This window comes from Diabrotica virgifera, chromosome 2 (genome assembly GCF_917563875.1).
Source record: "Diabrotica virgifera virgifera chromosome 2, PGI_DIABVI_V3a".
NCBI classification, from domain to species: domain Eukaryota; kingdom Metazoa; phylum Arthropoda; class Insecta; order Coleoptera; family Chrysomelidae; genus Diabrotica; species Diabrotica virgifera.
The window spans coordinates 11,901,423-11,927,789 of NC_065444.1; the positions used below are offsets into that span (position 1 = coordinate 11,901,423).

Genomic DNA, 26,367 nt, shown 5'->3' on the forward strand with positions numbered 1-26,367 from the left:
TCATAACAAACCAACAAATCAGGCAGAGATCAGGAGTTAAAGACGTCATCGAAAGAATCACGACGCTTAAGTGGAACTGGGCAAGGCACTTAGGTAGAACACAAGATTGACAGTGGACGAGACGGATCATGGAGTGGAGGCCCAGAAACTATAAAGGAAGCCAAGAACGACCACTGACTAGATGGACTGACGACATAAAAAGAGTAGTGGGAAATTAGCTACAAGACCCAGTGTAGAGAACTGAGGGAGGCTTATGTCCAGCAGTGGACGCGATTGGCTGATTGATGTAGATACAAATAGGAGAAACAAACCTACATGAGAATAAAGGTAAAGACAATAATAATGATCAATAATAAAGATCTTACCTTTACTGAATTCACATCAAAAATTTCAACTTGCTGTGTGTCAGTTGGCTCTTGGCTTTGGTCTAATGGCTTTTGTTGTATTCTTGGTTGGTCGTGCCAACCACTGATCTGCTGTTCCACTTGTTGAGTGTCCTGTTCCTGTTCTTGATCCTGTGAACCACCAATTTGAATTTTTCCTTGGTTTCCATGAGGAAAGTCGTCTTCAACTTGTGGACCTATAGTAAAGTTGACTTCTTCTTGCTCTTGACCAAGTTCTTCTTGTTGTTGAGATTGATCTAAAGGTTTTAAATGCAATTTGCTCTGATCTAAGTGGGTTTCTTCTATTTGTTGACCAAAATCAATTTGCTGTTGTTGGTCGATATTTTCGACTTTCTGGTAGACTACAGTGGTCGTCTCTTCAATTTCCTGGCCTATAGTGGTGGTCTCTTCTTCAATTTGCTGGCCAAAGTCTATCTGTTGTTGTTGGCTAAGATCTTCGGTTTGTTGATTTTGGTCAAGGTTTTTTTGCTGTATTTTTCCTCCATTTGTTTGATGTATTTTTCCCCCCTCTTCAATTTGTTGGCCAAAATCTACCTGTTGCTGTTGACTAAGGTCTTCTACTTGCTGACTTTGATCTATAGGTTTTAAATGCAGCTTTCCTCCAGTTACTTGATGTAGAACATTTTCAACTTTTTGCCCAAAATCTAAATGTTCTATTTGTTGTTGATCTAAATCTGTCTGTTGCTGTTGACTAAGGTCTTCTACTTGCTGCCCTTGATTTAAAGGTTTTAAATGCACCTTTCCTCCAGTTACTTGATGTAGAACATTTTCAACTTTTTGCCCAAAATCTAAATGTTCTACTTGTTGTTGATCTAAATCTGTCTGTTGTTGTTGACTAAGGTCTTCTACTTGCTGCCCTTGATCTAAAGGTTTTAAATGTAGTTTTCCTCCAGTTACTTTACTTAGAACATTTTCAACTTTTTGCCCAAAATCTAAATGTTCTACTTGTTGTTGATCTAAATCTATCTGTTGCTGTTGACTAAGGTCTTCTACTTGCTGTCCCTGATCTAAAGGTTTTAAATGCAGCTTTCCTCCTGTTACTTTATGTAGAACGTGTTCAATTTTTTGACCAATATCTGTAGTGTCCTCAACATCTTCTACTTGTTGCTGTTGTTGGTCTTCTACTTTCTGACCTAGATCTTCTACTTGCTGGCCATCTACAAAACTTGTGCCCCCACGAATAATCTTTGTAATTTTACTATATCCAGTTCCGTGAATTTGATGTTGACCAAGATCTTCAACATCTTCTACTTGTTGCTGTTGTTGGTCTTCTACTTTCTGACCTAGATCTTCTACCTGCTGGCCATCTACAAAACTTGTGCCCCCACGAATAATCTTTGTAATTTTACTATATCCAGTTCCGTGAATTTGATGTTGACCAAGATTTTCGTCAGTGTCTACTAATTGGCCAAGATCTTCGACTTGCTGTTGACCTAAATTTTCAGATTGTTGATCTACTTTCGAATGAGTTTTGCCTCGAATAATTTTAGTTACTCTGGTAATTTTACTATATCTGGTTCCTTGGTGACCAAGGTCTTCTCCATCTTCTAATTGTTGACCAAAATCAGTATCTTCCAGTTGTTGGCCCAGATCGATTTGACTTTGTCCCAATTCTACTTGCTGTTGTCCAAAATCCTCTACTTGTTGTTGACCGAGGTCTTCAGTTTGTTGACCAATTTGTGACTGTGATTGGCCTCTAATAATTTTTGAAACACGATATTTGTTTCTTCGGACTTGATGTTGACTAAAGTCATCATTATCTTCTAATTGTTGGCCAAGATCGATTTGGTTTTGTCCTAATTCTACTTGCTGACCAAGATCTTCTACTTGTTGTTGACCGAGATTTTCTGCATGCTGGCCTACATGTGTGATTTTGGTTATTTTACTATATCTGGTTCTTTGACGACCAAGGTTTTCTCCATCTTCTAATTGTTGACCTAGATCCTCAGTTTGTTGACCGAGATCTTCAGTTTGTTGACCAATTTGTGACTGTGAGTGGCCTCTGATAATTTTTGAAACACGATATTTGTTCCTTTGGATTTGATGTTGACTAAAGTCATTATTATCTTCTAATTGTTGGCCAAGATCGATTTGGTTTTGTCCTAATTCTACTTGCTGACCAAGATCTACTTGTTCTTGACCAAGATCTTCTGCATTCTGACCTATATGTGTGATTTTGGTAATTTTACTATATCTGGTTCTTTGGTGACCAAGGTTTTCTCCATCTTCTAATTGTTGACCTAGATCCTCAGTTTGTTGACCGAGATCTTCAGTTTGTTGACCAATTTGTGAATGTGATTGGCCTCTAATAATTTTTGAAACACGATATTTGTTTCTTTGGATTTGATGTTGACTAAAGTCATCATTATCTTCTAATTGTTGGCCAAGATCGATTTGGTTTTGTCCTAATTCTACTTGCTGACCAAGATCTTCTACTTGTTCTTGACCGAGATCTTCTACATGCTGACCTACATGTGTGATTTTGGTAATTTTACTATATCTACTTCCTTGCTCTTGACGCTGACCCAAGTCTTCATCAGGTTCCTGCTGTTGGCCAATTTGTTCTTGATCTTCTATTTGTTGTTGATATCTATTCCCCTGTCCGCGGTTCCAGGGCCTTCTTCCATTATCATGACGTCCAGGATGACCATTGTTTCCCCATGGTTTCCAGTTGAATACTTTATGGCCTATATCTGCAATTCCTTCACCTACTTCTTCAGCTTTTTTAGTAAAATCTTTATGTCCCTGCTCAAAATTTGCTTTTAAATCTTTTTGTGTCTGTTCGAGATTTGTTTTCATTTTTAGAAAACCATCGCCGAATCCAAATTCTCGTTTACTTCTGGACTTAGCTGGTGCATGTTTTGGTGGAGGAGGAACTTGACTGCCCTGTGGTTTCCAGCCGATATCTTGTGGCTGTGTTTGTTGTTGTGGCGATCGTTGACTTCTGGATTTAGCTGGTGCAGGTTTTGGTGGAGGAGGAACTTGGCTTCCCTGTGGTTTCCAGCCGATATCTTGTGGCTGTGTTTGTTGTTGTGGGGATCGTTGACTTCTGGATTTAGCTGGTGCAGGTTTTGGTGGAGGAGGAACTTGGCTTCCCTGTGGTTTCCAGCCGATATCTTGTGGCTGTGTTTGTTGTTGTGGGGATCGTTTACTTCTGGATTTAGCTGGTACAGGTTTTGGTGTAGGAGGAACTTGGCTTCCCTGTGGTATCCAGCCGATATCTTGTGGCTGTGTTTGTTGTTGTGGGGATCGTTGACTTCTGGATTTAGCTGGTGCAGGTTTTGGTGGAGGAGGAACTTGACTGCCCTGTGGTTTCCAGCCGATATCTTGTGGCTGTGTTTGTTGTTGTGGGGATCGTTGACTTCTGGATTTAGCTGGTGCAGGTTTTGGTGGAGGAGGAACTTGGCTTCCCTGTGGTTTCCAGCCGATATCTTGTGGCTGTGTTTGTTGTTGTGGGGATCGTTGACTTCTGGACTTAGCTGGTGCAGGTTTTGGTGGAGGAGGAACTTGGCTTCCCTGTGGTTTCCAGCCGATATCTTGTGGCTGTGTTTGTTGTTGTGGGGATCGTTTATATCTCCGGTTATCTCCTTGACAACATGTTCCATCTGAACTAAAAACAGAAAGAAAACTTTTATATAGGATTGCGAGAAAGTCTGTCAACACGGTAATTTCTCGGAACTGTTGAGGGTCTTTTAATACGGCCGATATTATAGTAGTCATTACATTGTTGTCAAATCTTCCGTTTTTCTGGAAATCTAATGAACTTTCTTATTTCAAATGGAACACACTGTATATTTTTTGCGTTTTGGAATTCCTAAGGGATACTGATTATTTTTCATATCATATTCCCTATACCTAAATGCCATAATTTCGGAGTTATTGCTACATTTATTAAAAATAAATTTTTATACAATTTATAAAAATCAGTTTTTTCGGCCCGGGTAGACATTGTTTTAGGTTCATTGGATTATTGTGAACAAAAAAGGTCTTCTGTAATTTTCCTCTAAAGTTAATCGTTTCCGAGTTATAAACAATTTAAAACTGAAAAAAATCGAAAAATGACGATTTTCTAGGTTCAAAAACACAAGTAAAAAATATTATTTTTGAAACTATGCAGTGCCTAAATTCAAGTTTAAGCCTTATTTTTATCAGTTACCGATAAGAAATTTGGTTTTGTTTCATTTTAAAATATTATTTTTTAGTTATTAATGCAGCCCGTTCTCTCATATGCGCTTCATTAATAATAAAAAAAAAACAATATTTTAGAATAAAACGTGACAAAAATTATTATAGGTATATGATAGAAGAAGGCTTGATCTTGAATTTAAGTAGTTTGTAATTTCAAAAATTATTTTTTTCACTTGTGTTTTTGAACCTAGAAAATCGTCATTTTTCGTTTTTTTCAGTTTTAGATTGTTTATAACTCGAAAACGATTAATTTTAGAGAAAAATTACAAAAGACCTTTTTTGTTCCCAATGATCTGAAGAACTTAAAATAATGTCTACCCGAGCCAAAGAAAATAATTTTTATAAATTGTTTAAATTTTTTTTGATAAATGTAGCAATAACTCAGAAATTATGGCATTTAGGTATAGGGAATATCATATGAAAAATAATCAGTATCCCTTAAGGATTCCAAAACTTGAAAAATATACAGGGTGTTCCGTTTGAAATAAGAAAGTTCAGTAGATTTCCAGAAAAACGAACGATTTGACAACAATGTAATTCCGACTATGATATCCGCCGCATTAAAAGACCCTTATCCACCAAAATCTATAAAAATCGTTCTAGCGGTTTCCGAGAAAATAACGTGTTGCCAGACTTTTTCGCAACCCTGTATGTACTTTTATGCTAATATACAGATTGTTTAGATTTTAACTAGATATACACGTTTTAAATGACAATACTGTGCTATAGACGTAAACATTAGCAAGTTGTATTAGTTGTCGACGGCAGAGTTATCAATTTCATCAGCTAAATAGAGATGGGTATTTCGTTTAGTTTTTGAATATTCTTGGACAATCTTTACTTGCATAATCGCTTAAATTATTCATTAATTTAATTAATAGGATTATTTCTTCGCTATGTATTCAGTGATTATAATAATTTATATACTATGCAATAAACACTAATAATCGAAAAAACAGAAAAATTGATAAAGTGATTTTAATAGCATACTGCTACTATCGAAACGAACAGAAAAATTTTGAACATCTTTAACAATAATTAAAATATACAATTATAGTATACAGCAATGTTGTCGATTTGAGCGCTTCTTTCAGTGTCTTATATCTAATCAAAAACTAAACAACAGGCTGTATAACATTTTGAATATCCAGTTAACAAAATAACATCAGCGTAGGTAACAAAATAATAGCAGCATATTTAAGAAAATAATATCACCATTTTAAATTTGGAAGAATTAAGCAATATTTGTTGTAAACTTATTACTAACCTATCCAAGAGTTCCGATATCATATCCCTGCAGTCAGCATTTCTTCAGAAAAACGTGTTAAATGTTAAGACAGTTTTATAATATACACGGTTTTCTTTAGTATGTTCGTTATACAACGAAGGTTCATTTGTACGTTGAGCTTCCGGTATTGCGTAAATCAAATTATTAAAAAAAATAGCTGATATAGCCCAGTAAATGAACGTGTTGGAGTGTAATTTTTCTTGTGTTGAGTAAAATTTGGATTTAGGTTCGTTTTACTCTCTATTTCACTTTTGGACTTGAGGCCAGGGTTGCCTTTACTTATGAGGTGAAAACCCCCTTCTCGGGGGTGAAAAAACATATATTCAAAATAAGTCCGGAAACGGATAAACTGACTAGGTAATTCTAAGCAACTTTTGTTCTATAGTGTTTTTCACTAAGTTAATACTTTTTGAGTTATTTGTGAGTGAAAACGTTCATTTTTTAACACAAAAACACGTTTTTAGAGTTGTTTTCGCAAATAACTCAACAAATGAGTAATTTATTGAAAAACATATTCGTAGCAAAATGTAGTTTATAAAAAAAAACGAAAAGAAAAATACTAATAAAGTACACTAAATGGACTCTACAATATGCAGCCACATTCCATCTATTCGTCTAGGAAAAATTCCATCGAAAGTTGATTCCGTGTACTCAAAATACACTAAGCATCAAAATTAACGCACCACCTTAAAAATGGAACATTTTTGATGTCTTGTATTTCCTAAAGCTGTTGTCCGATTTAAGTGATTTTTTTAGTATAATATCAAGAATATTAATGTAATAATACTATTTCTAAAGAGGTAAGTGTCATTGTATACCGGGTGTAACAATGATAGTGTGTTTTTTCCTCAAAGTTGGGAACACCCTGTGGAATATTCTGGCGTATATAAAATATTGAAATTAAAACTCAACTATAGCCTTAGGCTTAACATTATGCTTTTTGATTCATTCGCTTATGTTGGATAATAAAAAAGTTAGGTACTTTAACAACTAGCAACGTTCTTCATCAATACAGGGTGTTTCTAAATAAGTGCTGCAAACTTTAAGGAGTAATTCTGCATGAAAAAATAATGACCGTTTGCCTTATAAACATATGTCCGCAAATGCTTAGTTTCCGAGATACGCGATGTTGAATTTTTTTCTTGCAAACTGACGATTTATTTAATGCTCTAAGACCGGTTGAGATATGCAAATTAAATTTGGTAGGTTTTGAGAGGTAATGCGCATTTTTTGGCAAACAATTAAGAATTTTATATTCACCATTGGCGTGCATACGGGTAATATGACTGGGTAATATTACCCGTATGCACGCCAATGGTGAATATAAAATTCTTAATTGTATGTCAAAAAATGCGCAATAACTACCTCTTAAAACCTACTAAATTTTATTTGCATTTCTCAACCGGTTTTAGAGCAATAAATAAATCGTCAGTTTGTAAGAAAAATTCAACATCCCGTATCTCTGAAACGAAGCATTTGCGGACATATGTTTATAAAGCAAATGGTAATTATTTTTTCATGCAGAATAATTACCACTTGAAGTTTGTCGCACTTATTTAGCCTGCATTGATGAATAACATGGCTAGTTGTTAAAGTACCTAACTTTTTTATTATCCCACATAAGCGAATGAATCGAAAAGCAAAATGTTAAGAAAGCCTAAGGCTACAGTTGAGTTTTAATTTCAATATTTTACATACGCTAGAATATTCCACAGGGTGTTCCAAACTTTGAAGAAAAAACACACTATCACTGTTACACCCGGTATACAATAACACTTACCTGCTTAGCAATAATATTACATCGATATTCTCGAAGAATAAAGCTATACTATACTAAAAAAATCACTAAAATCGGACAACAGGTTTAGAAAATACGAGACATCAAAAATGTCTCATTTTTAAGGTGGTGCGTTAATTTTGATGCTTAGTGTATGAGTAAAATGAAAATGAAAGATAGCTTATGTTTAATAATAATAGCTAAGAGAATATTGTATCACTCCTCTACCATATCCTTCTTTAAGAGGTACGTCATCTCGAGAATATGACAGATATGGTTTTAATGTAGTCCTTTGTAGACAAGGCGGAAACGGCGGGTTCGTTGGGAAAAATATTCCCATGAGATATTTTTGCATAATCACATTCGTGAGACATCCCAGAATAAGGTTCAAGAAGTCGCCCACGAGAAAAGTGGGCCAATTTTTTTGTAACAATTTTTTTTAATCAAATTGCAAAAAATCAATATTTTTGGCCCGTACTAATTTTTTTAGGGTTTTTGAAGCATTCTGGATAAAAAAGGTCTCTTATAATTTTTCTCTAAAGTTGATCTTTTTCGAGTTATAAGCAATTTAAAATTTGAAAAACGCGAAAATGGCCATTTTTAAGACTTAATAACTCGGTCAAAAATTATTATTTTGAAAGTCAGAAAGTGACTAAATCAAAGTTTAAAGTCGCCGTTACATGATCCTAAAGAAATCTGTGTCATTAATTTACTACTAAGCTGTTATTTTTAATTAATATCAATGAGTGGTTAGATCGTATTGACGCTGCTGTAAATGTGAGTGCGAGTAAGATGCACAATTGGACTGCTGGAATGGCTTCTCTCTCGCACTCAGCATTTACAGCCCCGCTCACGTGCATGGCGCTTATTATTATTACTTAAAAATAACAGCTTAGTAATAAAATAATGACAAAAATTTCTTCAGGATCTTGTAGGCGGGGCTTTAAACTTTAATTTAGTCATATATTGACTTTCATAATAATAACTTTTAACCGAGTTATTAAGCCTTGAAAATCGCCATTTTTCGTTTTTTTCAATTTTAAATTGCTTATAAGTCGAAAACGATCAACTTTAGAGAAAAATTATAAGAGATCTTTTTTGTCCAGAATGGTCCAAAAAATTAAAGAAAAAATTGTTCGGGCCAAAAATATTGATTCTTGCAATTTGATTAAAAAAAATTGGCCCACTTTTCACGTGGGCGACTTCTTGAACCTTATTCTGGGATGTCTCACGAATGTGATTATGCAAAAAAATCTCATGGGAATATTTTTCCCTTCGAACCCGCCGTTTTCGCCTTGTCTATTGAATTTGATGAAACAATTAAAGCAATGAGAAATGTCATATTCTAACGCTCACCAGAAACTTACTAACAGAAAGGGTATTGTAGAAAAACTTTATTTTTTTTTATATTTATACTTATTGTAACCTATTACACTTTAAATTAAATAAGTTCTGTCATTGTTGCTATTTTTTATCGATAGTTGTGACCGTCGTAGCTATCTCTACCTGATTGGTAGCCATTGCTGTAAAAACAAATACACAATCAATATACGGACTACTAAGAAGAACGTCAAAAGCTATTTTGGAACGAAATATTGTGTAAAAAACATCAATACAAAATTATCCGGTCGTTATAAATAAAACTACATATTTAGTTACCAGAACAACCAGCCGTCGGACTATATTTAAGACAGAACTATCAAAACCTACAAATCTGAGCACTGTACTATATTTCTTACCGCAACTATACTAAAATTTCATTACCAAAATATATCCAAACGTTCTTCTTTAAAATCTTCCCGTCTGAACTTACCTGTATCCTCCCATCTGGTAATTAGCTGCTGGTCTGTAGCCAGCGGAGTTGCTACTACTGCTACTGCTGCTGCTACTTGAACTGTATGAACTGTGAGTCTGCATTGATTGTTGTAGTCCTTGTCGCAATTGGTTCATCAGAGATTCTTCCAGTTTAGCTCTAAGATCTGCCATTTGGGATCTATCGAAGTTTCCGTAGGCTGCATAGGATCCACTGGCACTGTGAGAAAAAAATACAAATTTTAAATAAGAGTAAAAGAAGGGAAGAATATTAGACTGCTCGTGGAGCACTGCCTAGTATTCTGTACAATTGTAGGTACATAAATCTCTGAAAGTAGTATGGTATAACTAGACCCAAACCCAGACATCCAAAGTGAAAGTTATCCTCCAACACCAAATTGTTCTATATGGTACACATAATGTTCAGAAAAAAGTCACACCATTTTGAGCGTCCGGTTTGGGGGGAGGGGGGCGGAGAGGGGGAGGAATCAGTAAATTCGTAGTTTTTTACGTTTTTCGTCAATATTTCTAAAACTATGCGGTTTAGCATGAACAACCTTCTATACAAAAATGTTCTACATTAAATTTGAAATAAAAAAGGTCCTATGCAAAAGCCTTCTAAAATGAACGGTTCCAAAGTTACGGAGGTAGTATATTATAATTGGTCCGAAAAAAGGCCTAATCCAGACATTCAAAGTAAAAGTTTTCTTCTAACACCAAATTTTTCTATATGGTCCACATATTGTTCAGTAAAAAGTTATACCATTTTGAGCGTCCGTTTTTCGTCAATATTTCTAAAACTTTGCTTAACGTAAACAATGTTCTATACAAAAATGTACTACATAAAATTTAAAACAAAAGGTCCTATACATAATTGTTATAAAATCAACGGTTCCAGAGTTACGGAGGGTGAAAAGTGGAGGTTTTCGATACTTTTTATATTTTTTGGGCAATTTATAATATTATTACTGATGAAAGAAATTTTCTTTCACAGGATTGTGTTTTGTAAATGAAATTTGCTATTTCACTGGCCGATGGCATGTTAGTGATAAGCGCTTGAAGAAACGTCAACCTCACTACCTAAAATCATGATCAATTGCCCAAAAAATATAAATGTATCGAAAACCTCCACATTTCACCCTCCGAAACTCTGGAACCGTTGATTTTATAACAATTATGTATAGGACCTTTTTTGTTTTAAATTTTATGTAGAACATTTTTGTATAGAACATTGTTTACACTAAAGCATAGTTTTAGAAATATTGACGAAAAACGTAAAAAAACTACTAATTTACCGACTTCTCCCCCATCTGCCCCAAACCGGACGCTCAAAATAGTGTAACTTTTTACTGAAGAATATATGGACCATATAGAACAATTTGGTGTGGGAGGAAAACTTACTTTGGATGTCTGGGTTAGGTCTTTTTTCGGACCAATTATACCAATTATACCTCAGTAACTTTAAAACCATTCATTTTAGAAGGATTATGCATAGGACCTTTTTTATTTCAAATTGAATGTAGAACATTATTGTATAGAAGGTTATTCATGCTAAACCGCATAGTTTTAGAAATATTGACGAAAAACGTAAAAAACTACGAATTTACCGATTTCTCCCCCCTCTCTCCCCAAACCCGACGCTCAAAATGGTGTGACTTTATTCTGAACATTATGTGAACGATATAGAACAATTTGGTGTTGGAGGATATTTTTCACTTTGAATGTCTGGGTTACGCCATCTTTTGGATCAATTGTATCATACTAAAGCTATTGATTGGATCATTGATCATAAACACAGGGTCACTAAAGAAAGAAATAAAACGTAGATGTGATCTAGCAAAAGTTGCCACAGCAAAAATGACCACAATATGGAAGGATGTCAAATTTCAAGAGCGTTAAAGATGAGGTTGATCAACTGCTTAATATTCCCAATACTGACGTGCAGATAGAAAAAGAAAGATAGACGCCACTAAAATTCTTTGGACCGACCGCGAATAAATAATTCAATTTTAAGAGAGCTAAAAGTTAGCCAACGAGTCTCCAGTAAAGTCCATCTCCAACAATTAAAATACTTTGGACATGTTATGAGGGCAAACACAGAAAGCATGGAAAGACTCATTATACAAGGAAATATGGAAGACTGAATATCACGAGAAGGATTCCCAATAAGGCCGATGCCACATTATGTGTGGCGTTTTGACCGGATGCGGTGAAAACGCATCCGTTTCCAACGCAACCGGACCGACCTGTCACACTATGCGTTTAGTCTGGTGCAGTTTGTAAGCGCGTACCGATGACTCAAAACGCATCCGTTTCCAACGCAACCGGACCGATCTGTCACACTATGCGTTTTCACCGGATGCGGCGGAAACGCATCCGGTCAAAACGCATAATCTGACATCGGCCTAAGATGGATCGATCAAATTACAGGAATATGCAAAAAACCTATGCATGAGTTAAAATAAATGACCAGAGACAGAGATCTATGGAGACGGACAATACACGACATCACGTCGACCACTAGGTACTCTCGCTCAGGGGGGACAGGGTTGAAGAGGGAGATCTGAAAGCGGAAAGGTCACTCAGGTAGCGGAAAGGTCACTTCAAGGAGAAGAAACTTCAGTTGAACGTGTTGGTGCAAAGAGTAAACATCCATTTGAAAAGCATTGTGCACTAAATCAGTGGTATTACGACATTGCCAGATAAAATCGTCGAAAAGTTGTTTATTTAGAATACATTTAATGTTTTTTAAATAAACATGAATATTACAAGTGCCGTAAAAAATAAGACATTAAGTGCCCAATCCCTTGAAATTATACACAATGTTTTAAAATATACGCAAGAGGAAATAGAAGGGAATTTTACTGTGAAACGTGTAACAAATAAAAAACCGTACAACCTTTGAAACTCGATTGATCTGACAACGTCGCGTAACCAATGTTTTTGATTAGTCTGACCTTGGCAGTTTCAGATATTTCTATCGGATGCTAGGACAAATATTCCCCGGACAAATAATCCCGGACAAAAAATCCCCACAAATTATCCCTGGATAAAAAATCCCCGGACAAAAAATCCCCGGACAAAAAATCCCCACAAAAAATCCCGGACAAAGAATCCCCACAAATTTTTTTGGACAAAATATCCCCATAAAAAATCCCGGACAAAAAATCCCCAAGAAATATTTGCTGCCGAATAGTTCTCTGAAAGTTTTCCCGAAATTTTACGAAATTTCGAATTCCAACTCCATGCTGAAAACTTCAAATTTTACATGACAAAAGAGTGTGAGTTTTTTCAAAAATCCTGGAAGATATGCCCGATTATAACTACATACATACATTTTACTTGAGACTGTTCACATGCCAACGCGCGTTTTAATGACCTAAAACGCGCGTTAGCATCTGAACGGTCTTAAGTAAAATGTATGTAGTAATAATCGGGTGATTATCGAAACGCGCGTTATCAAGCGCCTGTCAAGAGAACGGGGCCTTAGCTCATTCCCCATATCTTCCACGATTTTTGAAAAAACTAACACTCTTTTGTCATGTAAAATTTGAAGTTTTCAGCATGGAATTGGAATTCGAAATTTCGTAAAATTTCGGGAAAAATTTAGGAAAACTATTCGGCAGCAAATATTTCTTGGGGATTTTTTGTCCGAGATTTTTTGTGGGGATATTTTGTACAAAAAAATTTGTGGGGATTATTTGTCCAGGATTTTTGTGGGGATTTTTTGTCCGGGGATTTTTTATAATCAACTATTTTCAATGGGAAAATAATAAAATAAGAAACGTTAATAAAATCATTTTTTTTTTGGTAAAATTGTGGCTTATTTTCCATTGAAAATAGTTGATTATAAAAATGCCACAACGAAATAGCTTCAGAACAACATTAAGAAACGGGGATTTTTTGTCCAGAGATAATTTGTGGGGATTCTTTGTCCGGGATTATTTGTCGGGGATTATTTGTCCGAAATAGCTTCAGAACAACATTAAGAAACGGGGATTTTTTGTCCAGAGATAATTTGTGGGGATTCTTTGTCCGGGATTTTTTGTCCGGGAATTATTTGTCCGAACCCCTTTCTATCGACTTGTAATCACTTTCGATATCAACAAATTACCTATATTCTTGTAAATGCTTTGTAAGATTCCTATTCAATTGATCAGACAGGTCTTGGAGGGAAGACTGGTAATTTTGAGGAGTATAGCTGTATGAACTGTGCGACTCTTGGTTTAACGCTTGGTTAAGCTGTCTCGATAGATCAGCTTGAAGTTGTCTCTGCAACTCCGCCATGTTTCCGCTGCTGTAGGTGGTGCCACCTGAATTGTATCCGCTGGCTGAGTTATGTTGATTTGCTGTGTTATATCCGCTGGCTGAGTTATATCTACTGGCTGAATTGTATTCACTGCCTGAATTGTATCCTGCTTTGACACCTGGCTGGTAATAAGCTGGTTGAGCTGAACCGTAGGTGTTACCGTAGCTGGACTGGCTGCTGTACGAGGAAGAGGAAGACCAACTGAAAGAGAAAATTCATACATTATATTATAATGTGATTTTTTTTTCATTTGATGTATGATTTGTAGGTTTTTACAGTTTAATCTTGCAATTTGCTAAATACTTCTAAATTTACAACTAAAATTTTACAAGAACTAATTTATCAGAGCATAAGTTTAACAGATGAACAGTAGGGTTTTCGTACTGGTAGATCATGTATCGGGTGTCCCAATAAGAATGGCTCTCGGCCATATCTCAGGAACCGTTTATAGTATAGCTTTGAGAAAAAAAATTTTATAACAAAAGTTGTCTCGGGAAAAGCCTGGAAATTATTTTCATATTTGTAGGTTCACCGCTAGAGGGCGTAGTTGAATATCAAAAATTAAAAAATCTGAATTTTACAAAATTTGCCTAATGAAAGTGTACTGGAAATCCGACCATCGTATTCTTCATAAAATTCTGCGCATATTTGATTTCACAAGTTTAAGTCTATCTTTGCAAATAAGAGGTAGGGGTGAAAAAACCCTTGTTATGAAAAAATGGCTGTAAGTCCGGTTCTGCTAAATCGAATTTTGCAAACTTGGTCTTGTTGAAATCAAATCTTTCTCGTCAATGTAAGAGTTATAATTTCGAACCATCCTAATAAGTAATATGACAGCTAGGAAGCGTTATTTAATTTTTTTCAGAAATCTAGTTTTCTTTGGAAAATATTAAATACAAGTATGCATTTTTAATCCTGTATTATAAAATTGGATTAAATTAGCAACATAATACCGAAAACCGCATGGCGATACCTTTTTTCTATCTCGAAATATCTTAAGAAATGTGTAAATTTTAAACATAACTGTTACTGTCACCGGTAAACGAGGTTAAGGAAAAGTAGTGTGCTATGGAAACTACAAAGAAACATTTTCCAGATGTTAACGTATATATTTATAATTAATTAAAACAACAATCAGAGAAACAACACAAAATATAACAAAGAAATAAACACAGCTACTTAGTGACGACCTAAATGTTCAAATTGTTGCCCATCATTTTCGATGCAAGCATTTAAATACTACATTACTCGAGAAATCATTTCGAGAGTAGAAATTGAGACTTATGTTCAATCTACTCTAGAAAGAGTATATGCTTGCATCAAAAATGATGGGCAACAATTTGAACATTTAGGTCATCACTAAATAGTTGTTTTTATTTCTTTATTATATTTTATAGTGTTGTTTGTCTTATTTTTGCTTTAATTAATAGGGTTTTTCAACGCTTCTCATTTGTTTCGAGCCTCTGTCATAATATCGTATAATTCGTGTATAATATTAATGCACCACATATGACAGAGGTTCGAAATAAATGAGAAGCGTTGGAAAGCCCTATTATATACGTTGATATCTGGAAAATGTTCCTTTGTTTTTTCCATAGCACACTACTTTTCCTTAACTACATTTGCCGGTGACAGTAACAGTTACAATTTTAAATTTACACGTTTCGTAAGATATCTCGAGATAAAAAAAAGCTATTAACATGCGGTTTTCGCTATTCTGTTGCTAATTTGGTCTATTTTGGTAATATAGGATTAAAAATGCATACTTGTATTTAATATTTTGCAAAGAAAACTAAATTTCTGAAAAAAATTAAATAACGCCTCCTAACTGGCATATTACGCTGGTTCGAAATTATAACTTTTACATTGACGAAAAAGAGCTGTTTTCAACAAGACCAAGTTTGCAAAATTCGATTTAGCAGAACCGGACTTACAGCCATTTATTCATAACAAGGTTCCCACTCACCCCTACCTCTTATTTGAAAAGGTAGACTTAAACTTGTGAAATAAAATATGCGCAGAATTTTATGAAGAATACGATGATCGGATTTCCAGTGCACTTTCATTAGGCAAATTTTGTAAAATTTTGGTTTTTTAATTTTTAATATGCAATTATGCCCTCTAGCGGTGAGCCTACAATTATGAAAATAATTTCCAGGCTTTTCCCGAGACAACTTTTGTTATAAAAATGTTTTTCTCAAAGCTGTACTACAAACGGCTCCTGAGATATCACCGAGAGCTATTCTTATTGGGACACCCGGTACATATGTAATATTTGTCATAAAACAAATTACTGATAAATTACTAGAGTATAATAGACCAGTATTTCTGTGTCCGATTGACTTGAAAAACGCATTTGACAGAGACTCAAAGATGTAATCCATCTTCTGTATAATAGATAAGTTCTCCTAAATATCATACATACTATTGAAAACATATAACAAAATGGAAGTCAGAATAGATGAACAACTTACAGAAACCATAGACATAGGCAGCGGAATAAGACTCATTGAGCCCTATGCTCTTCAATTTAATCATGGATGAATGCATCAAAAGGGTCTACAAAGGAAAAGGATACAGCATGGGAAACAAAGAAGTAAAAATACTCTGTTACGCAATATTGATGGCCCAAGATGAAGATAGTCTGCAAAGCCTAATTAACATAAGCCTATTTAACATAAGAGCAAAAGAATTCAATATGACAATCTCAACTCAGAAAACTAAAACAATAGTAATCAGCAAAGAACCAATGAGATGTGGAATATAATTTTACATCTTAGTTCAGAGAAATAAGGAAAAAAAATATCCTGTTGGTGACACGATCCCCTCCAGACCAAAACCAAATTTTTTGAGTAGTATGGACATCTATAATAATAACCTATACTATATCTATGTTTCCTGCAGGCGATTTTGATGATATCTACATAGTTATAAACAAATGAAGATTAAAAAACGGTAAATTTTCGCTTTTTTCGTCTATTACCAAAAAGTTAAGCATTTTAAACAACTTTGAGCGTAAGAAACTCATAAATCGTATAAAATACTTCAATATGGCGTTCGCTGAATATGTCTATCCTTATTGGTTGCTTAGGAAATTGCAAAATAAATCATAAATTTTGAGTTTTTTAAATATTCATAACTTATGTAAAATAACTTAGAACCTTCTTATTACACAGAATGCTGAGACTTGTGGTGCTTAAATCATACCCTAAATTTTAAAGCACTTGGTCAAATATTTTAAAGGTTATAATTTGTTTATCCCAAATTAATTAACACTATAAGTCAGAAAATGATGAAGTTTCAGTAATACTTTGGATAGTTTATGAAAGAAGAAAATTTACACTATTATTTTATTTAAAAAAATTACAAAAAATAATTCTAAATATTGCAAAATTATTTTGCAAGAACATGTGAATTAAAAAAGGGGGAGCTAACTTCGTCCCTAATTGTCCTAGGACAACTAATTGTCCTAGGACAATTGTTTTTCTTTCTAAATGTGTATAAAAATTAAAAATTCAGTCTTTCTAAATATGAAAAAATAATTTTTCTACGGGTAACGGTTAAAACGTTATTCTAATTGTTTATAAATAAGCAAAAAATCGACATGTTTTTGCAAAATAATTTTACACTGTTTAAAATTACTTTTTGTCATGTTTTTAATTAAGTTGTGTGTGTGTTTAGATTTATGACCTTGGTTTGAACCAATTGGCCAGCTCAAATTTTTTTTTATTTTTTTTTTATTTTCATAGACACAATTTCCTAATTTTAACTGATATACATTATATTTTAATAATCACAAACATATATTACATACATTACATTAAAAATACATACTAATAAAACATTATTACTAAATACTTATACTAAACAACTAATTGATATTAATTTTTTTTTTCTTTTTTTTTTCTTTCGCGCTAAGATCTAAACCCGATTCATCCTCGCGGAGGTTTAGGCCTTCTTTGTGATTTTGTTGTTTTTTTTTTTTGTTTTTTTTTGTTTGTTTTTTTGTTTTTTTTTTGTTTTTATTTTATTTTGTTTTTTTTTATTGTTTTTTAATAAGGTAAGTGTACCTAATTTGGGCACTGCACCTATAATGGGCACCCCGTGAATATATTGATAAAATAACGTTACTGTGCTTTTAGTCACAAAAAAAAGTAGTGCGGGAAGTAACCTTGAATCTTGGCTTGCCATTCATCTAAATACCGCCCTCAGTTTGACTGGGAATTTTGCCGTGTGTGGTTTGTTGTTAGCGGTTGTGAATTTACGCGCCAAAATAACCTCAAATTATGCGATTTACTAAGAGGTAAGTTTTTTTAATACTTATTTTTCATCAACTTTATTTAGTTTTGCATTGTGGTATTGGCTTTGTTTGTATACTTAATGTATAAAATTAATAAACACATCTCCAAGAATATAAAAAACATTATCTTATTGGTTTTGAACATGGGTGCCCAAATTAGGAACACAAATTTTATCAATGTACCAATAATGGGCAGTGTGCCCAACTTGAGAAATGTGGTATAAGGTGGGATTGTGCTTGTATGTAAAAGTCCACTGGATATAAAATACATAGATACGGTCGTCAGTATCACATAAAAACTGGTTCCAATAATGGGCACCCATGCCCAATATAGGGACATTGCCAGTGCCCATCATAGGAACTCCAAATCATATTTTTATTTTGTCTTGCAACTTGTCTTATTTTGTTTCAGGATCACTATGTCGTACAAGAAGTACTCTGAAGATGTAATCAAATTAGCCATAGAAGAAGTAAGGGAAGGAATTTCGATAAAATCAACGGCCAAGAAACATAATATATCACGTCCCACACTTCAACGGAGGTTAAAGACAGATGTTTTTGTGGCAACACGCATGGGTCCCCCACTGTTTTTTCTCTCGATAAGGAGCTAGTTTTTGTTCGCTGGATCAAGGAGATGGCTAACAAAGGTTTCCCAGTGTCAAAAGACACATTTTTGTTTAGCGTTGCTAAAACTGCAAAAGAATTAAATATCACTTTTGGAGATGGAAGCACTGACCCTGGAAGGAAGTGGTATGAAGGGTTTATGAAGCGCCACCCTGACGTTTCCATTCGTACCAGTCAAAACTTAACAGTTCAGAGACGAGCAGCAACTCAGGCAGAAATAGAAAAATGGTTTCAGGAGGTGCAACAATATGTAACTGACAATAATTTGAGAGGAGCATTGGAAGATCCAAAAAGAGTTTTTAATTGTGACGAAACTGCATTTTATCTCAATCCGAAACCTGGAAAGGTTCTGGCCGCAAAGGGCTCTAAATCTGTATACACGGCATCCGGTGGCGATGAAAAATTAAATTTAACTGTGCTCCTTACAGCCAACGCAGCTGGAGAACTTGCTCCACCGATGATTGTGTATAGGTATGTAAGATTACCACAATTAATCGTTTCAGCCATGCCCCCCGAATGGCCCATTGGTAGGTCAGAAAATGGATGGATGACCAATGAGACATTCTATGAATACATAGTAAATTTTTTTCATCCTTGGCTGACAAATAACAACATCACACGGCCCGTTTTACTTTTTATGGATGGTCACAAGTCCCACATCTCGATGCCATTGGTTACCTTTTGTGCAGCCAACGAAATTGAACTTATATCACTTTTACCAAATGCGACCCATGTACTACAACCTATGGACGTTGCTGTTTTCCATTCAATTAAGTTGAAATGGAGACAGGAAGTTGCTGATTGGCGCATGGCAAATGAAGGTCGGCAAGTAGAAAAGCATAATTTCCCGATTATTTTAAATAGCATATTACAAAAACTTGCACTCACAATCATTCAAAATGGTTTTAAGGCATGCGGTTTAGTACCTTGGGATCTAACGGTAGTTAAAATACCAGAAGTGTCAAAACATAAGGCCCAGCATCCATTTCAACAGTTGCAGTCTGTTGGTGTCCCTCATGATACTTTCCTTAAGACACTTGAGAAAAAAATAGGACTAGCTAAAATGCAAGAATTTGAAAAAAATGTAGGAGACTGGCGAGGTGATATAAGGGATTTTTCTTTATACCACTTGTGGCTTAATGAAAAACAATCTAACATTCAGAAATCTAGGGGGTCTAGCCAGAAAGGGGTCTTAGTGTTTCCCCAACTCAAGATGATCAGTTAGCGGGCCCTTCTACAGCACCATATTATGCACCAGATGCTTTGATTGATGCTGGTATGACTTCGTCAACTCCTCCACCCATTGGTCATTCATCTGGATCCAAAGTAGACCCAATGGTACCTTCTCCATTTAAAAGAACTCTGTTTTGGCCTGGTGAGACTTCAGAAGATAAAAAAAAAACGATCAAAAAAAGAAAAGCTGCCAGCGGTAGTTACTTCTTCTCAAATGCTTGCCTATTTTGCAAAAAAGGATGAAGCTAAAAAAAGGTTAGAGGACGAGAAGCAAAGAAGAAAATTAATACGTGAAACCAAAAAGAAAGAAGCAGAAGAAAAGCGCAAATTAAAACAAAAGGTTGTAGTACATTCATCTCCATCTAGTTCTTCTTCTGAATCAATCATTTATGAAGAGTCAGGGATGTCTTCCTTTGATTCAGAAAGTAGTGAGGACGAAAATACTGAATTAGTCAGCCAGTGTACAATTAAGGAAGGAGACTTTATAATTGGCCAGTTTTTAATGGGTAAGAGGGGAACAACTGTATACCAGTACTTATGCATAGTACAACAAAAAGGGCCTGAACCAGGAGAGTTTGTTGTCCAAGGCTTAAGGTCTGTGGACGAAACAAAATAACTTTTTAAGGTTGTGGACAAAGACATTTCCTCGATAAATATTAATCAAATAATTAGAGTAATCTCTGCTCCTGATATTACTCATAAAGATAGTCATTTAATTTATAGTTTTAAGAAAAAAAATAAGTGTATTGGAAAAATAACAAAATACTTAAATACCTTAAAATAAGTTTTGCTTTTATTATGTATTAACAATATTAAGTATGCAATTACTTAAATACTTACGAAGAAGTTAAAAATAAATCATTGTTCGATTATTAGGTTATACATATTTGTGTTTTAATACTTTATTTTCCTTGGTATTGATAAAATATAAAATCATTTCCACCATAAATTACATTTTATAAGTGCCCAATATAGGGGTGCCCAACATAGGGTGGTGTGAAAAATTGTGTGCCCATTACTGGGGCAATGAGGGCACCATATATAATTTTTTTTCTAAAATATATCAGACAATATTTTACCACCATAGTCACATAATACTTTAAAGTAAACATAATATAATAAACAAATAAAACAATCGAGACCTCAATATTACCTAGAGGCGAGAAAAACAAGTTTGTTTGCTTAAGGTGCCCATTATTGGTACACTTACCTTATTTATTTATTTTTTTTTATAATTTTTTTTTCTTTTTTTTTTATATATATATATTTTTTTTTATATATATATTTTTTTTTAAATATCAATTTTCATATTTTTTAAGTGGTTATAAACAATTTTATACAAATTTATATTTCGTGTACATAAAATGGAATTTAAATTGGTGGGGAGAGTAACTCCTACTGTTATTCTTATATTAAGTTAATAGGTAATTGGTTTATATTAAGTTAATAGGTAATTAAGTTAATAGGTAATTGGTTAAGTTAATTGGTAGTATTAATTAAGTTAATAGTATGAATGTTCTTCTTTCATAAACTGTCCGAAGTATTACTGTAACCTCATAATTTTCTGACTTACAGTGTTGCAAACAAAAATGAATTTGGGATAAACAAATTAAATGACTTTTAAAATATTTGACCAATTGCTTTAAAATTTAGGGCATGATTTAAGCACCAGAAGTCTCAGCATTCTGTTTAATAAGAAGGTTCTAAGTTAATTTTTACATAAGTTATGAAAATTTATAAAAACTCAAAATTTATGATTTATTTTGAAATTTTCTAAGCAACCAACAAGGATAGACATATTCAGCGAACGCCATATTGAAGTGTTTTATACGATTTATGAGTTTCGTATGCTCAAAGTTGTTTAAAATGCTTAACTTTTTGGTAATAGACGAAAAAAGCGAAAATTTACCTTTTTTTGATCTTTATTTGTTTATAACTATGTATATCATCAGATGGAAGTCCCCAGATGGAATGACAGTAAATATGATAGATCATGTTATTGTAGACTCGAGACACCAATCGAATATAATAAACGTCCGCACCAGAAGAGGGGCAAATGCGGATTCTGATCACTACCTGGTCGAAGTAGAGTAAGGGCTAGAATTTCAAACATCAAAAAGGAAAGAGGCTCTAAACATGAACGATACAAGGTAGAAGGACTCAAAGAAACAAATAAAAATAAAGAGTATAAAGAAAAGATAAGCATCAAACTAGAAAACAGACCAAAACATGAAAACCCAAATAAGGAGTGGGAAGAGTGCAGAGAAATCATAAAAGAGACAGCTATAGAATGTCAGATTATAACACACAGAAAAAACAGAGCATATTTACTGATGCAACAGGGGCACAGAACCCGACAAGCAGAGGAAGAATATAAACAACTACGCAGAGAAGAAAAGAAAACTCACCGAAGAAAAAAGAGAGAATATATGAACAAAGAACTTCAGGAACTGCAAGAACTAAGTAGATCGACAGAGACAAGAAAATTTTATCAGAAACTGAACAAAAGCAGAAAAGACTTCAAACCGAGAACGACGATGTGTAGAGATAAGGAAGGTAATATATTGACAGAACAGCAAGAGATACTAAGAAGATGGACAGAACATTTTACGGAAAAGCTTGAAGGAGATGGGAGTGAGACGAACCCTGATATACCATTAGACCAAGCAGACAACAGAGAAAAGAGTCTACCAACAATAGCCGAGATTAGAACAGCAGTAGACAAATTAAAGAACAATAAATCACCGGGATCGGATCAAGTAGCATCAGAATTACTGAAGGAAGGAGGAGACGCACTACAGAAAACAATACATGTATTGATAACAAAGATATGGTCAAATAAACAGCTACCAGCGGAGTGGAATAGTGGTATTATTGTACCATTACATAAAAAAGGGAATCAGTTAGAATGTGGAAACTACCGTGGAATCACGCTGCTGAATGCAGCATACAAAATAATGTCCAACGTCATTTATGAAAGACTTAGACCACACGCTGAAAAAATAGTTGGCAGGTACCAAAGTGGCTTCTGTAGACAGAAGTCAACAATAGACCAGATATTTGTTCTGCGACAGATCCTTGAAAAAACAAGTGAACATAACATCGACACACATCATCTCTTCATAGACTTCGAAAGCGCATATGACAATATAAACCGAGAATTCTTAATAAAAGCAATGAAAGAATTTAATATACCAACACAACTAATAGAACTGATAAAAGAATCTCTAAAAGTAGAAAGTAAAATCCGGATACAAAACGAACTAACGGAAACAATAGATGTGAAAAAGGGACTACGCCAGGAAGACGCTCTGTCATGCATCTTGTTCAACATCGTACTCGAGAAAATAATGAGGGACACAACAGTCAATACTCGAGGAACAATCATTAATAAAAGCGTGCAAATACTAGCATTTGCAGATGATGTTGACATAATCGCAAGATCAAGAAGAGAAATGATAGAGGCATTCAATCAAATAGAACGAGCTGCACAAAATAGTGGCCTGAAAATCAACCAGAACAAAACAAAATATATGCAGGTAAGTAAAAACACAGAAATAAGGCAGCCACAAAATATAACAATAGGAGAATACAACATTGAGGGGGTAAAAAACTTTACATACTTGGGATCCCTAGTCACATCTGATAATAACGTAGCAGAGGAAGTGAAGAGGCGAATATTTATTGCCAATAAAAGTTATCATGGCTTAATTCGGCAACTAAGATCAGACAACGTCGCAAGGAAAACAAAATGCCAAATATACAAAACCCTAATAAGACCGGTACTCACATACGGCTCAGAAACCTGGACACTCACTAAAAGAGAGGAAACATTGCTAGCCACCTTTGAAAGAAAAATCTTGCGACACATATATAAGGGCACAAAAGAAAATGGAATTTGGCGAAGAAGGTACAACTTTGAACTATACGAAATATACCAGGATCCAGATATCATAACATTCATTAAAATAGGACGGCTGCGTTGGATGGGACATGTAGAAAGAATGGAAGAAGGCGAAATACCAAACAAAATATTCAAACAGATGCCAGTAGGAAAAAGAACAAGAGGAAGACCGAAGCTGAGATATTTAGAACAAATAGAAAATGATATAAAAATCTTAAAAATAAAAAACTGGAGAAAAAAGCACGAAACAGATCAGAGTGGAGAAGAATCCTGGAACAGGCCAAGACCCAGAAAGGGCTGTCGAGCCAATGATGATGATGATATCATCAAAATCGGCTGCAGGAAACATATAGGTTATTATTATAGATGTCCATACTACTCAAAAAATTTGGTTTCGGCCTGGAGGGGGATTTGTCACGAGAAAAATCTTATTTCCCTGGATTATCTCTAGAATTTTGAAAATACTGTCTCTTAATACTCATTCTTAGAACGATTAATGTTCGAGCCTTTGGATAGTATCATGATCATGAATTAGTGCAAATATTACATTAACTATTTCTTACCTCTTTCTGGAAGATTCAAAGTCTCTTTCCAATTTATTAATCAAATTTCTTTGGATCTGCTCCTTCAAATTTTCCATATCTCTCAATCCGTAATTGTAATCTGTCGATATGGCACCGTTAGATCCGACAGAGTACAAGTATCCGTCTTTTTGCGTCTGCGATCCGTAATTCTTACTGATCATATCGTCTAATTGGTAGGTGATGTTGTTTCTCAGTTCGTTCCTCAATCTTTCAAGAAGAGCATCAGGGTTCGTCAAAGAGTACTGTTGACTTGATGAGAAGTGAGTTCTACGTGTTTCGTCCAGTACGTTGTTCAGATTTGCGTCCAATTGACTTTGGACTCTTGAAGCAATCGATGTGAGACTTTCAGGATTAGCAATTGGAGTGTATCGTGTCTTAACCGTGTTATATTGTTGATTGTGGGTGTCGACGTATCCTCCAGATGTCAAGGTTGGGTAAATCGGCCTGTAGGTTGTGGTGTAGTATACTGGTCTCTGTGTTACGGGGTAAACGTAGGCACCTCCATTGTGTTGGTAAGAGTTTGAACTACCATAGCTGCTCTGTTGACTGTATTGGCTATATTGGGTGCGTAACTGATTGAGCAAGGTGTTTTCTATCTGGCTCTTAAGGTCTACAAGTTCTTGGTTATCGTAGTTTGCAGTTGGTTGTAATCTTCCTCCACTCATGGAATAGGACATCCCACTGCGAACAATTTGTTGACCGTATTTAAGATTCAGCTCGTTGTTTAGCCTCTCCGTTAAATTCCTCCTTAGCTCTCTTTCAAGTTCAGTCATATCTATCCTAGATTGAGAATAGGCGCTGTTTTGGCGAACAGCTTCTTGCAAATCTCTCTCCAATTCTTGTTGAAGACGAGACGTTAACATCCTAAGGTTGGAGTTTGTACTGTAGCTGTGACTGTTGCTGCTACCGTAACCTTAAAAGGGGCAAATTTTATATCAGATAATTTAAAAAATAATAATACAGCTGGTTTAAGCCTTTCACTAATTAGTTTTTTAGAGAGAGGCTTTTTTAGAAAGTAAACATAAATCATGATTATCAGCAAGAGGGGCAAAGTCATTATAAGGATCCAGATAAAAAATGAAAATATTCAACAAATGGACAAAATGAAATACTTAGAAGGCTGGATTACGGAAGATCTAAATCCGAAATCAGAAATTCGATCAATAATAGAGCAATCAAGAGCAGCCTTTTTGAAGATGAGGAAATTTCTGAGTAACCAATGACTCAATCTGCAAATTCCATATCGGATGGTAAAATGTTATATCCACTCTATTCTTCTTTATGGTGTCAAAGCCTGGACTGTTAAAGTTGACTTAATGAGAAAGCTGGAAGCTTTTGAGATGCGGCATTTTAGGAGACTTTTGAAAATACCATGGACCGATCATATTGTTGCGTAGAATGGGAAGAGACAGGGAACTTTTGACCACCATTAAAAGACGAAAGGCAGCATATATGGGGCACATACTTATAAATGATAAGTACGAGTTGTTGCATCTGATTATGAAGGGTAAAATCAAAGAAAACAGCGGTCTTGGTAGAGGACAAATACAGGGTGGGGCATTAGTGTGACAAAGTCCAATTACTCGTTTGTCGTAAGAGATACGAAAAAAAGGTATTTAGGTAAAAGTTGGGGCTAGTGTTGGAATATTCTCGAGAATGAAAAATCGGAGAATATTCTCGAGAATATTCTCGATATGGAGAATTTTCTGGGAATGAACCCCATGACGCGCTTAAGAATATTGTTGAAGATGGAAAATAGGGTATTAAAAATCATGATCTTATATACAAAATTATGAGACGAAACAACAGTGTTATTTGTACATAAAAAAATACAAAAACAACAGAAAACACAACATTTCTTTGATAAAAAATTAAATTTTCTTCTTAACAGCAAATAATCAATGTGGTATGATAAAAGATGAGGCCTCAGATTCAGAATCTATT

The 26,367-nt window shown here is 34.7% G+C and overlaps 2 protein-coding genes across 20 annotated transcripts in view; one reads left to right on the top strand and one right to left on the bottom strand.

Annotated features, from left to right (window-relative positions):
- Positions 1 to 26,367, top strand: part of LOC114333354 (DNA mismatch repair protein Msh2) — a 140,789-nt gene that overhangs the window by 26,485 nt on the left and 87,937 nt on the right. The window lies entirely within an intron of this gene.
- LOC114333353 (uncharacterized) overlaps positions 1 to 26,367 on the bottom strand; it is a 40,541-nt gene that overhangs the window by 2,706 nt on the left and 11,468 nt on the right. The window contains exons 4-9 of one of the 18 annotated variants that reach the window (XM_050643372.1): positions 24,403 to 25,336; positions 13,584 to 13,979; positions 9,471 to 9,689; positions 3,893 to 4,014; positions 3,578 to 3,682; positions 366 to 3,472 (exon numbers count right to left, since the gene is read on the bottom strand). In XM_050643372.1, the coding sequence (XP_050499329.1) occupies positions 366 to 3,472; positions 3,578 to 3,682; positions 3,893 to 4,014; positions 9,471 to 9,689; positions 13,584 to 13,979; positions 24,403 to 25,336 (4,883 nt within the window). Of the gene's footprint in view, positions 1 to 365; positions 4,015 to 9,470; positions 9,690 to 13,583; positions 13,980 to 24,402; positions 25,337 to 26,367 lie in introns of all 18 variants that reach the window. The other 17 variants (XM_050643369.1, XM_050643375.1, XM_050643374.1 and 14 more) reach the window with 17 other exon arrangements.